The 13,698-nt window shown below is 50.6% G+C and overlaps 1 protein-coding gene across 1 annotated transcript; it reads left to right on the top strand.

Annotated features, from left to right (window-relative positions):
- Positions 1-106: 106 nt before the first annotated feature.
- Positions 107-13,635, top strand: ints2 (integrator complex subunit 2). Its single transcript, XM_088440615.1, has 25 exons — positions 107-810; positions 1,682-1,976; positions 2,039-2,177; positions 2,596-2,698; positions 3,490-3,603; positions 3,777-3,907; positions 3,997-4,167; positions 5,252-5,472; positions 6,263-6,388; positions 6,544-6,615; positions 6,893-7,007; positions 7,452-7,520; positions 7,957-8,091; positions 8,174-8,350; positions 8,511-8,625; positions 9,001-9,105; positions 9,239-9,403; positions 9,672-9,873; positions 10,735-10,860; positions 11,561-11,762; positions 11,846-12,157; positions 12,467-12,574; positions 12,659-12,764; positions 12,881-13,057; positions 13,155-13,635. The coding sequence occupies exons 2-25, from the start codon at positions 1,684-1,686 to the stop codon at positions 13,328-13,330; spliced, it is 3,660 nt and encodes a 1,219-aa protein (XP_088296741.1). The 5' UTR covers positions 107-810; positions 1,682-1,683; the 3' UTR covers positions 13,331-13,635.
- The last annotated feature ends 63 nt before the right edge of the window (positions 13,636-13,698 follow it).

Raw genomic sequence — 13,698 nt, 5'->3', positions numbered from 1 at the left:
TGCGATCAATGAACCCGGTCAATCCCAGTGACGTAAGTATACGTCTTAAATGTCGTAAACGACAATAACTTATAACGACAATAACAATAGTTACTCAACCGCGATGTAACGAGACAACACACAAAATACGGGTTTGAAGATAAATGATAGTCGCTATAGCCGGAACGTGTGGAAAAGGGCATTTATTGCTTGATTGTCCGATCGGAAACTTAAAGAAATAAGTGTGAAGGATCAGTTACCCCTCATTGTTATTGACGGGATACCGCTCGTGTGATAGCTTTAATTCTCGGATCTGCACAGCTCTACGAGCGGCTCAAATCGAACGGGGACTATAGTTCCAAACTAAACGTGCAGCGGAGAACAACGCTAGCTCAAGTTTATGATTAGGAATCTTAAATTTCTTGAACTCAAAGCTCTCAATTGAAATGCGCACGCACAAACTTTCCACGTATTGGTCAATGTAAACGTATGCTAATAGCACACGCCGTGTAATGAGCGGCGCACTCGACAGCCTATCCGCCAAGCGGCTCCTTCTTTCAGCGGAACGTTTCCAGATCCCGGCTCACTCGATTACTTTTTTTTCCTCTCCCGAGTAGAGTTCAAGTCCACCCGAGTGAAAATGGCAACAGTTTAGTCGTTCGGGCGTGGAAAATGACGACGTGTGGATGACCGCGAAGGAAGGATCCTTCCTCTGATATTGGCCGTGTTAGCGCTCCCCTTTGGCGGCTTTGCTGCGCAGTCAAGTCCGAGGTCTGGAGGCCTCCTACCCGAAAGTTAGCAAACCTTGTCGTAATAATTCTTCGAATTGAGGTAAGCCCCTTAGCGTCGGATTTTACAGCAACTTAAGCACGCGGCGGTTGCTACCCTTCGCAACCACGTTGTTTGTTTTTCATTCTAGCGTTAGCTTTAGCTGTTAGCGGGCTAGCTTGTAGCAAGCTAACACAGTCCAAAAGTGACCGGAATAGCAATTAAGTGCTGTAAATTATGAGAAGTCGAATTAAAGCCACGTTCAACTTGTTGGGTGGCTGCTCTGGCGTTGACTTTATCTTTTGAGTCGGAATATGGACGCTAATAAAACCATTGACCGCGTATGAACAAGCCTTTAGCCGAGCTGTCATTGTTAGCCAACTCAATATTGTCCTCTTGCCTTCATTTTTCTGAATTTGAATGAATAATCCGTCAATGATCGATTCCTAATAAAGACTCGATTCGGTTTGTCATGGAACAAGTCCCGTGACCACATAGGACAGCCGCGTTGGGCTTATTTTGCGTTTCTGTTGATGGTTTTGTTGTGATAATGTCATGTGACAATTTATACTTTATGGACCATACTGTTCATTATTATTGCCATATCTGACATGTCGTGTTGAAAAATACAAATTAAACAAACGCTCAGTCGATTTGAAACTAATAGAAAAAAAACAATGCGAAACATTAACCATCGAAATGATTTAGAGCCAACAAACAAAAGGGGTCCACGACTCCAAAAAGTTTGATAAGCCCAAGTCTATAGGTGCCCCCCTCCCCCGACAACAACAACACCGAGGGGGTCGGTCGTGAACCTCTTCCTACGCCTTTCGACTTCAAATCGTACTCGCTATGTATTCGCTTCACCTCGATGACGTCCGCGCTCGTACCTTCAATCCGTCGAAAGCATCCGCGCCTGTGCTTGCGCTTTCAGACATGGCAGACAGCGCGGGGCTGCAGTTTGTCAGCCCCTACGCATTTGAAGCCATGCAAAAAGTGGACGTGCAGCGCCTGGCGGCCCTCAGCGACCCGGAGCTGAGGCTGCTGCTCCCTTGCCTGGTGAGGATGGCGTTATGTGCCCCGGCCGACCAGAGCCAGGCTTGGGCGGAGGACAAGAAGCTCATCCTCCGGCTGCTGTCGGGAGTGGAAGCCGTCAATTCCATCGTGGCGCTGCTCTCTGTCGATTTTCACGCCTTGGAGCAGGATGCCAGGAAGGAGCAGCAGCTCAGGTAATCCTTCGTCGCCGTGTCGCGCGGCCGCCGCTTTCTTCCTCAACGGCGGCTCGCGCCAGGCACAAGGCGGGCGCGTCGAATGTGGAGAGCATCCTGGTGTCCCAGCTTCAGCATGGCCTCACCTTGGAGTTTGAGCACAGCGATCCTCTTCGGAGACTTCGTCTCACCCTCAGTGAGCTTTTGGCGATCATGAGTAAGGTACGCGCTTCGTCTTTGGCTCTTCTCATGTTTTAATGAACCCCCGTGCGCACACTACGCAAGCTATACGTTTATTTTTCTAATCGTGTCATTGCTTTTAAAGGCGTAATAACTATTTGTGAGTAGTTCTTTTCTTTCAACCGCTCAAATCATTCAGTGGCATCGTACCGTACGTACGTAGCTTAAATTTATTAACGGCTGCAAAAAAGGTGAAAGATGGTATGGTCTGTCGTCGTAGTGGTGACGACACTTTAGACACAGCCATTAACTGGTCTCTACCGCTACCTAATGTCTTGAGGTGAAACGCAAGTCCGCAAAGAATTTTTCCGTTTTTTTTTTTTGTTGTTTTTTTTTCAACGCGGGAACAGGCGGCAAAAGAGCGGCGAACCAGTGGACAATTCTCCGCTCTTTCTCTCAGGTGGCCGATTCCAACGGAGAATTCTTTCTGAAGTCGTCGGAGCTCTTTGAAAGCCCGGTCTACCTGGAAGAGGTTGCAGATGTGCTTTGCATTCTACAAGCGGGTACGTAAAGTATAGGCTTCTCTCGACCGCATTCGTAATAGAAGAGAAACGTTCACGCGGCGATTCGGCCTTTCTTCTGCGGTACGTCCTGAAAATATTCACAGCGGGAGGTGGCCGACGCAGGCAAAGGCACGGCAACCCGCGGAACGCTATCAATACAGGACTAAGCTGGAAAAGAAAAACAACCGCAATGCTAAGAAATAATGCAAACATTTTAAAAAAATGCAGCAAAAATTAAATGCAAGCAAACAAATGCAAACAATCGGCGAGATTAAAACCGCCTAAGTTACTTGACGTTCTAATTAATTTGCTCTTCATCTGAAAAGGAAAATGTACTGTTTTTGGCACGACATTAACTGTTTCACTTGCAGCCATGTCATAATGCGTTTGATGTGTAAATCTGTCAGCGAGTGAGTTTAGAATTCTTCAAACGGTATTTGTAATGACCCACACGTCAATGAGTGAAAGTACAATACTGCGATCAGATTTGATAAAAAACCTCATGGAAGACGCGTCTGTTAGAACGTAACTTTTACCAACTGACCAGAACAGCAGCTGGAATTGAGTGTCATTGAATCGAGTGTCATTGAATGTCATTAAGAATGACGCCCGACTCACAACGATACCCGCCGCGCCCTCTCGACTCGTAAGCCGTCGCGCGTTTGTCGGTAATAGTCGATGAAATTCTGCGGGTTCGGGAATCCGTTCGGCATCCCTGTACACAAATTAGTCGTCGCATCCGGCGAGGCTTAGCGCGTTTGATGGAGCGCGCATCGGTGTCGTCCGGACAGAACTGCCGTCCTTGCTGCCGATCGTGGATGTGGCGGAGGCTTTGCTGCATGTTCGCAACGGAGATTGGTTTCTTTGTCTGCTGGTAGCCAACGTGCCCGACAGCTTCAGTGAAGGTAAACGACCACCGGGCAAATTGATAGCATGGGCCGTTCGGGGGCCCTCGGCTATTTCTTGTGTTCTGTTTCCAATGGGCTTTGTTTGACACCGAACCCTCTTGCCGCAAATGTCGATGCCGCGACGGTTGCGGAATCCTTTATTTCAAAACAAAGCGTGCTCGCGTTGGCAGTGTGCAGAGGTTTGATCAAGAACGGCGAGCGGCAGGACGAGGAGAGCGTCGGCGGGCGACGCAGGACCGAAGCCCTGAGGCAGCTGTGCCAGATGAACCCTTCGCAGGCTCTCAACATCCGAGCCATGGTGGTCAGCGCAAAAACAGTTTGACCGGAATACCGACGGCAAACGCTGGATTAGGATCAATCGCTTTCTCTTGTGACGCCTTTGGACCTCAGGTGGAGGAATGTCATCTTCCCGGCTTGGGCGTGGCTCTCACTCTGGATTACAAACCGGACGCGGCCGACGAGGCCGTCAGCCCGCTGGTTTCCTACGTCAGCGGTTTACTGCTCGGTACCAACGGCAAAGTCCGCACGTGGTTCAGCTTGTTCATTCGCAATGGCCAACAGGTGAGACTCCGCCAGGGTTGAACCTCCTCACCATCGCATTGCCGATGCAATTCGTCGTTCGCCGTGATACGACCCGAAAATAAAATCTCCGCGTCTTTCGGTCGGTCTGCGCCAAAAGCGTTCGAATCAAAGTGATGCCCCCAGACATGTTTCCAATCGTCAAAGCGTCTTCTCACATCGCGTTCAATATGTACGAACCATAGTCTATCGGTTTTAATGTGAACGTATTCACACTTTTTCATACACATACAGCTTGCGTGAAAAGGGTCGGGGTTTCGTTTCCGCCCCCCCAATAACCCTATATTACTCCATATACGATATAGAAATGACTCCACGGTCGTTTTGTCCTTTTAATGACACGCGCCTTGTGTTTCAAAAGAACACCCATGATCTATGTCAGCGCTGAAGTCAGGTGTAGACCTAGAAATGTAAAATTCACCCAAATTGTTGTAGAAAAGGGGGTGGGGGGGGTTACTGGATTTCTAAAAAGACATTAAGCGAATGAATTTGATCCCCAGTTCCTGTCGGATTCAGGAGAAAGGTTAACGCGGGGAATCATTGTCGCACTGTAGTCGCTCAATACTCCTCGACATTCTGATGAGGCCGTCATCTTTTTTAGAACGCTTCATATCCCGCTTTAGAGCGCGCGTGACCTTTTGTTTTGTGTCCGCCTTACAGTTCAGTCTTTCGCCATTGAAAAGCAAAACTGAGTTTGCTGAAAAGAAGTGTGCAATTGGGCCTTTACAATATCACAAAGGCTTAAAATGGCCTCGCTTATCTTTCCGTCTGTTGACATTTCTTCTCAGTTACGCCAAATGACGAGCTCTTCTTTCGAAAGGCCACGGTGTTGCAACGATGCGAGGGACGCTTTCCTCAGCCCCCGCTGACGCTTTGACCCGTGCGCTCGCTACATTTTCGATTGCGTTGTTGGAGGAGAGGCAAAAAATCTGAATATATCGCTCTGATTGCGAAAAAACACCAAAGCAATTAGCTGAGGAAACCGCCAATAGCGGCTTGTTGCAAGCGGATGATTGCTCATCATCTCCTATGTTTTTTTTTTTCCTCCCCCCTCGTCTTCCACTAGCGAAAGAGAGAGAGCGGCTCGGTGCTCTGGCAGATGCGCAGGCAGCTGCTGCTGGAGCTGGTGGCGATCCTGCCTCGCTCGCGAAGCACCCACGTCCCCAACGACGGCGACGCGGACGACGAGGGTGGCTTCGGATACTCGGGCCTCCGGGAGGAGCACGTGGTGAAGGCCAGCGCTCTCCTCCGGCTCTACTGCGCCCTCATGGGCATCGCTGGGCTCAGGTGAGTCAGAGGCAAGACAAACCCATCCCATTTTTCTTTTTTACAGTTTTTGCCTTGGCTGGTCGAACGCCATCCCTACCTGTGGGATTAAACCTACTGTGAAAGCTTTGATTTCGGACCTCATTTGAAAAATCACAGATGTCAAAATTTGAGATTTTGCAAAAGTGCCGGAATGCCTTTAAAGGAATATTTAGCCTTTTTTCAAACTCCAAACCTAAGTATTTTGCTTATGATTTAGTTCCGGCAATTTTTTTTAGACACTCCCTCAAAAAACTTGTATGAATAGCTACCTGGGATTGAATGTCTGGACCCAAAAACATAAAATGACATCTTTGGGGTCGATTGAGGTCATTGAATAACTGCATAGTTTTTCATGTACAATGAATACTTTGTACCCCTCACCCGAGCCGCGAGCACAGCTAATGTCGTTTTCAGTCGAGAGCAAGCGCAAAAGGATGCTTTTGCGTGTCGGGGTGTTTCTTTCTTTATTTTTTGACCGCTAAAAATTGCAAAAAATAAACGGGCTATGCCTTTAAGCAAATTACGCACAAGCTATGAATGTTCATTTTAAGATAAGACTCATTTAAAATCTGTATTCGTCACTCCCGTCTGAGTATCTTCCACATCATTGGTCTATTTTTTAAAGAATCGAACCTTTTAACTCAAATGTTTGTTGGCTTTAATTCTTCCATTAACGCGGTGAGGGTCCAGAACGATTGAAGGAAACGCGGATTTAATTTGGCCTAATCGAAACGAGCGCGTGAATACTTTTCCCGCGGTCCCGACCCAGACCAACGGACGAGGAGGCGGAGCAGCTACTGCAGCTAATGACGAGCCGGCCTCCAGCCACCCCCGCAGGTGTTCGTTTTGTCTCCCTGTCCTTCTGCAAACTACTCGCCTTCCCCACGCTGGTCAGGTACGCCGTGTTCTCCTTGCTGAATCCTACCCGCGAGATCAAGTGTTTTTTTTTTTTTTTTTTCTTTTTCCCCTCTGGCGCACAAAGAACAATCGCCTGCGGGTCTGCTCCGTTCTCAAGTTCATTCGCTTGTCTTGTATCTTGCATGCCTCAAGCACACCGGAGCAGGAGCAGCTCATGGTCATGTGGCTAAGCTGGATGATCAAAGAGGAGGAATACTTTGAGAGGTAACAACATCCGCATGCCTTATTTTACCCACAAGGATGATTATTATGCCCAATATGACTCCAACCACGCGTTTTGCATTTTTGCGGTTGTGGGATATTTCTTTCTTTTTTTTTTTTTTAATTTTTATAATCATATCACTACAAGGTATCGAAGTCAAATCAGTCCAGAGACTAATGTTGCTTACAGTCGTTATGTAATTGTAAACTTTGCCAATGTCATCTTTGAACACGCGGGGTTAACGGTCGGGATCTCCTTTGTGTATCCTCCCCCGAACAGTGCTGCGGGCGTATCCGCATCTTTTGGAGAAATGCTCTTACTGGTGGCCATGTATTTCCATAGCAACCAGCTCAGCTCCATTATCGAATTGGTGTGTTCCACTTTAGGGATGAAGGTAAGCCAATCGCTCGGACCACGACGGCGATCGATGCGACGTTTCGTCGGTCCGAGCGGATCCCGGCCCCGCTCCCCCGCTGCTGCAGCCGCACCTAATGAAACGCTTTCAGCATACGCGCGCAGTATCTCAGACACTCTCGTGTCCTTTTTAACCCACGTAACTTATTAAGCGCACTATTTTCTCCCGCATGTGTGTAAGTGGTTTTCCCGATTCAGTCCATGTTCCACTAAGATGCGCGACGTAATTGGATTTCGAGTCTGTCTGTTTCCGTCCTCGGGGCAACCCTATCAATTTGCCGTTCTTCCTGCCAAGAAGACTATTTCTTTATGAAATATGAAGAGAGGAAATTGAAAAATAGCAATACCCGCGCCGCTGCCTTCAGGTTGTTTTCACTCGCAGAGCTGCCACTTTTCATCTTTTTTTTTTTTTTCTCTCCTGTAGATTGCCATCAAGCCAAGCTCTCTGAGCAAAATGAAGACCATTTTCACACAAGAGATCTTCACGGAACAGGTGCCGTCGCGATGTGCCGTTCAAACCTTTTTGCTGACCCACGTAGCATTCACAATCGACTTAAGTTGAACAATCGTCCTCAAGTAACTCATGTACCTCGGTTGCAAAAAAAAGGCTTCTTGCACAGGATACCTACTTTTTTGTGTACGTGTCAGGGTAGGATGAAAAAAGTAGAGCGCTGCCAAGCACACTTGAAACAAAGTCAAAACAAGAAAAACGTTATCCACCAAAAGTTTTCAAAGTAGTTTTTTTATGATTACGTGTCATTTGCTCTTTTGTGTTTAGAATTCTTTTTCACCCGGCAAAAAAAGTAAACAAATAACCACAGTCACGGTCAATTTATCTGGCGTTATCCGGAACTGTTCAAAATCTGGAAATGTTTTTTTTCTTCCTCTCTCCAAACTTGCAATGTCGGCCGCGCGCCACGTTCATTCAGGTGGTTACGGCCCACGCGGTGAGGGTTGCGGTGACCAACAATCTGAGCGCCAACATCACGGGATTCCTCCCCATTCACTGCATCTACCAGCTGCTTCGAAGCCGAGCTTTCACCAAGCACAAAGTGTCGATCAAGGTAGATGGATGTCGGCCCGGAGAGAAATGCGTGGGAAAAGCTCACGCCGCGCCGCGCCGCGCCGCCCGGCTTTGTCTTCAAGGACTGGATCTACCGTCAGCTGTGTGAGACAAACACCCCCATCCACACTCAGCTAATACCTCTGGTGGACGTTTACATCAACTCCATCCTCACGCCTGCGTCGAAGGCCAACCCGGAGGCCACCAATCAGCCCATCACCGAGCAGGAGATACTCGGCGTCTTCCGGGCCTCCTCGGTCGTAAGCGGTCCCGGGCGAGCGCCCCTTTCACGCGTCGGCGAACGGACGGCTCCGGCTAATCGCGGTCCAAAATGTTTTCCTCGCTTTGAATGGAGGACGCTCGCAAGAACGACGACTCCGATAAACGGAGTCGCGCAAGGTTTTGCTCTTTCTCTCCTAGCAAGGGGACGGCAGTCGAGGAGGACGACAACGCAACTCCATCACGACCCAGCTGCTCATCCTCTACTACATCCTGTCTTACGAGGAGAATTTGTTGGCGAGCACCAAACAATTGGGTGTGTCGAGATTTTCATCGTAGGGATTCTCTCTCCGGCCTTTTATCCTTTCCGCGTTATCCTATCCTTTCTGTGCTTTCGTCCCGTTAATATATCCCACCCCGATGACGATAAATGGTGGCCGCGTCAAATTGCTCTGGGAAATAAGTAGGACGCCACCATGTAGTGTTTTCCACAGGATACAGGAGTTCTTCTTTTCTTAAAAATACTAAAACCTTCAGAAAAGTGCTCGTTCCGTTAAAAATCAAAGAATACGTTTGAGGTTTCATTTTTGGACCGTCTTGCCTCGTCTCACCTACTGTATATTTTGTGCAGCGGGTCGGGGAGCCCAACGCAATTTTTCACTTTCCTCTTTTTTTGGGGGGGTTGGGACAGCTTTAATGCAGAAGAAGCCCAAGTCCTATTCACCAGCACTGATGGACCAGATCCCCATCAAATACTTAGTTACCCAAGCCCAGAGGCTGCAACAAGAGCTTGGAGGTGAGTTGAGGACGGGACCCCAACACGATAGCCACCCGATTCTGGTTCGTGCGCGGTTAGTGGAAGAAAAAAGCCATTGGACCCAGGTCAAGGGCGAGTTTGAAAACCTCGCTTTCCCGTTCCGTCTTTCTAGGTCTGCACTCTGCCTTGTTGCGGTTACTGGCCATCAACTACCCTCACCTGTGTCTTGTGGAAGACTGGATGTGTGAAGAGGAGGTAACGGGGACTCTTCCCCTGCTGAGGAAAATGATGCTCCCCAGCAACACCTGCCAATACACGCAGAGCCAGCTGCACCAGGGTGCGTCGCTTCACTTGCCTTCCAACCACCGCCGTGGAAGTCTGTGCTTTCGTCCCGTTAATATATCCCACCCCGATGATTTATGCCGCGCCGCGCCGCGCCGTTTTGTTGTGTATTTGCGCGCCACGGTATGCTATCCGCGGTTTCGGTCGGGGCCCGTCTGTAGAACGGGCCCGTTATGGCCCTTTAAACATCCGCCGCAAATAATCGGCCAAACATTCGAGCAAAGTCTTCCCGGTTCCAAAGGTCTTTCGTTTTTCCTTCCCAGCCTTCCTGAAGTTGCCGTCCAGCGGTCCCGGGCTGATGCGAATCCTGGATCAGCTGACGCTCCTCACGCCGGGAGACCTCATCCCTTATTCGGAGTCCCTGACCGCCAGCATGGCTCTGCTGCTAGAACCCGCCGTGCCTCGCCGCACTCTGCAGACCCTCAACAAGCTCTGGATGGGCCTCAATACCGTGATGCCCCGCAGGTACAAGTTGTCCACGCAATTTAAGTTTTGGGCGGCAAATACCGCGCAGACCCTCCGAAGTCCGAATAGAACGCGAAAAAACGACTCAGTTATGCTGACGCTTACCACGCCTTTTCCTTACCCGTGGCTCCGGATGCCTTACACTTTTGTGTCATATTCCAAAATTGATGGACCTAAGTAAAAAAAAAAAAAGTTGCTCATCAAAAAAGGCCGATTTGTTCGTCATTCGCTGTTAAGTGGAAATGCCTTACTTGGTTTTCTGCATTTAGAATTGTTATTCAACAAGCAAAAAAAAACCCTTTTTTTTTCATTTTCATCTCAATATCCGATTAGAGTTTTGTGTAGGATAGCAGAAATCAATAAAATATTGCATCCCTAGCGGGGAAAGCATTTTGTGTTTTTTTTTTCAGTGACTCTGTGACATTTCTCTTCAAGCTTTGATAAGTTGCTGTGAGACTCAGTAAGTGGATTATAGGAGGACCCGTAGAACAAGAGCCCTTGCCCCCTTGACCCCCGGGCCGCTTACCCAAAGACTTCTGCGCCGATAGATGGGACAAGCCGAAGCTCGGGACGGAAGAGGGCCGCGCCGCGCCGCGCGACCCCCGGTTGGACAGCGGCGCGGTTCCAAAGCTCCGAGCGGACGTCCCATGGATCGGACCGCGTCTCGGCGGGTTTCCCGAAAGAGGGATCCTTGCCAATGACAGCTTTTACTCATTCCCAGGGAAAACACAGCAGCGACTGACCGTTTATGGATTGCGCAGTTGATCCCGTCGATTGGGTCATCCATATACGTCACGCGGTGCGCCGCCAAACTCCATTTCTTCCGAGACGCGGGCTCAAACGGACGCCTTTGCGTTGCAGGTTGTGGGTGATGACCGTGAACGCCCTCCAACCTTCCGCAAAGCACCTGAGACAGCAGAGGTACACGCAGAACGACCTCATGGTGGACCCCCTCATCGTTCTACGCTGCGACCACAGGGTGTACAGGTACACGTCGAATCGGCCCCGTACTCGCGCCCTACGTCACGCGTCCGCCGCCGCTGACGGAGAACGACGTCAAAGATCCATTTTGGGGGGGCTCTGCGCTAGTTCATTGACGGTAGGGCAGGACCATATTTGCAAAAAATCAACATCTAGATTGTCTTTAATCGTTCTGAACAATTAGTTTGGATAGGCTATTACTGGAAGAAATCAATCGCTCAAATTTTATTTGTATAGCCCTAAAAGCCTCAAAGGGCTTGACAGATGGAAAGAGGTCATGTGGAGACTGGTTTCGAAAAAAGAAGTCATACAGAGGCATCCTTTCGGTGTAAGGTACACAACGGCATCCGCTGTCAAAGCTCCCAGAAGGGGAAGGAAAAAGTCAAAAACCCCAATTAGGGCAAAATCAGAAACCTCCAGAAGGGAGCGCAGGTGGGAGGAGCCCCCTTCCGGGCCCGCCGCTTCCAGTGGATGCTGCGTGTACCAAATACAGACAGATAGATACACATTTCAAACAATATAGATGACACTTTCAAGTGTCAGGCTAAAGAAAGGTGTCAAAATGCCCCGTTGGCCAAATGGAATTTATTGTGAGCCTCCAATCCAGCTTTGCGCCACATCTGCAAAGTCCCTTTAAAATAGCCGGCCGGCGAGTCAAACGAATTGAATTTGACGCTGCCGCGCGTATCGGTCCCTCTCTGTTTAGATGTCCCCCGTTAATGGACATCGTCCTTCACATGCTGAACGGCTACCTGTTAGCGTCCAAAGCCTTCCTGCACAGCCATTTGAAAGAGACGGCGGACTTCGACAGGCAGAGCCAGACGGTCTCCAACCTGGGCGTACCCGGCCAGCCCGATACGCCCGAGGTCACCAGGGAGGAGCTGAAAAACGCCCTTTTAGCCGCTCAGGTGTTTGGGCCGGCATCCGTAGGCCGTCGCCTTCTCGGAGACTTTGCTCGCCGCGGGCTAATGGGGATTCCCGTCAAATCCAGGATAGCGCGGCCGTCCAGATCCTCCTGGAGGTTTGCCTACCCACCTCGGAGGAGCGGCGGCTCGGGTGCGGCGCCGAGAGCCTCCTGAGGGGCGTCGGCGGCCCCCGGCCCCCGATGAGCCCGCCGGCGAGGGCGAAGGGGGCCGCCGGCGAGGCGGGGCCGGGGCCGGGGCCGGAGCCGGAGCCGGGGCCGGAGCCGGAGCCGGAGGGAGGCCTCCTCAGCGATTTGCGGGAGGTGCGCTGTCTCATCTGTTGTCTCCTGCATCAGATGTTCATCGCCGACACCAATATTGCAAAACTGGTCCACTTTCAGGTAAGACGAGGCGCGGTTGCGCCCCCCCGCCGCCCCGCCCACTCCCTTCCGTTTTGAAGAGCTTAGTCTTTTCCTTTTTCAAGGTTTGAATAGCACCTAAAACTTCTCCTCGCCTTTGGGCCCGTTTCTCCACGCGTTAGAAAAGCTTAGTTTTGACCCCACGGCTCACCACGTTTTCCAGCGGCGCTAACAGTCGCCGCTCTCCCGCAAGCCGTCCTTTCCAATTCTGCCGCGCAAAAGCTAGCTGGCATGAGCACTTCTACTTAAGGTCACAAAATCTTTTTTTTCTCCATACCTCGTCTCTTTCAGGGTTATCCGCAAGCTCTGTTGCCCCTGACGGTGTCGGGCATCCCTTCTATGCACATCTGTCTGGACTTCATTCCGGAACTCCTGGCCCAGCCCCAACTGGAAAAGCAGGTGACGCATCCCGGAAAGAAAAGAACCATCTTATCTATCTGTCCGTCCCATCGCCTAACCCATGCGAATCTTATTTGTCGGCAGATTTTTGCAATCCAGTTGCTGTCCTACCTGTGCATACAGTACGCGCTGCCCAAGTCGCTGAGCGTGGCCAGGTTGGCCGTCAGCGTCATGGGCACACTTCTCACAGGTGGGCAAACCGCAAACGAGTTCCGCGCCTTTGGCGGCCGCCTGTCAGCGCGCGGCCGCGAGCGAAAAAAGCGGCGGGGCTCAAACGGTTCCGTTTGCTCAAATGGTTTTGCTCAGTGCTGACTCGCCCCAAGCGCTTTGCCTTCTTCATGGCCACGCTGCCTTGCCTGGTGGCCTTCTGCCAGGCCTTCCCGCCGCTCTACCAAGACGTGACCGCCCTGTTAGTGCAAGTCGGGCAGGTCTGCGCCTCCGACGTGGCCACCAAAGCCCGCCACGTCGACCCTCTCGTCGCCCGTCAGTACCGACGTCTCCCGACTCGTTCTTTTGCCGCCAATATTGGGCGAACGCGCGCTTCTTCCGAAGGTGAGCGGCTTTTCTTCCTTGTTCTTAGGTCTGCGGTATCTAAAGGAGAAGCCACGAGACGCTTCCGTCGAAGGCGCCGCCAAACCGGCGTTACCCCGCAGGACGGCGGAGGAGCTCGGAGGAGCCGACCCGGATGTTCAGATCTGCTACTGCGTGGAAGCCACCTTCATGGACATCGTGGGCTCTACCCTCCACGGCCTATAGAGGGGACGGACAACCCGCCGTCTCACCTTTGGGCGCGCTCTCGTCAACCGGCAGCGCCGTGGCCATAAAAAGCGCTTTGCTTACCGCGAAGGTAAGCCCGTTTCAAATGCTCGGCTGGACGGGCGAGACCCTTTGCGCTCCAAAGCGCGATTTTCAAAGTCGAACAAAATCACGTCCGCTCTTAAAAAGGAATGGCCGATTTTGACGGCCCTTCTCTTAGTACGTTTTTTCTTTTTCTGCTGAAACATGAAATGTGTTTTTGTACTCCCGTATTGTATTTGTTTGTAATAAAAACAAAGAAACGCCCTGAGTGTAATCACTCCGTTTGCGAACCGGCAGCCGAGCCGCGCGGCCGCTTTCGTCTTTAA

The sequence above is a fragment of the Hippichthys cyanospilos genome, chromosome 18, assembly GCF_059441005.1.
Source record: "Hippichthys cyanospilos isolate Australia breed blue-spotted pipefish chromosome 18, RoL_Hcya_1.0, whole genome shotgun sequence".
Taxonomy (NCBI): domain Eukaryota; kingdom Metazoa; phylum Chordata; class Actinopteri; order Syngnathiformes; family Syngnathidae; genus Hippichthys; species Hippichthys cyanospilos.
Note: the sequence above shows the minus strand (reverse complement) of the source record. Positions and strands in the feature narration are given on the sequence as shown.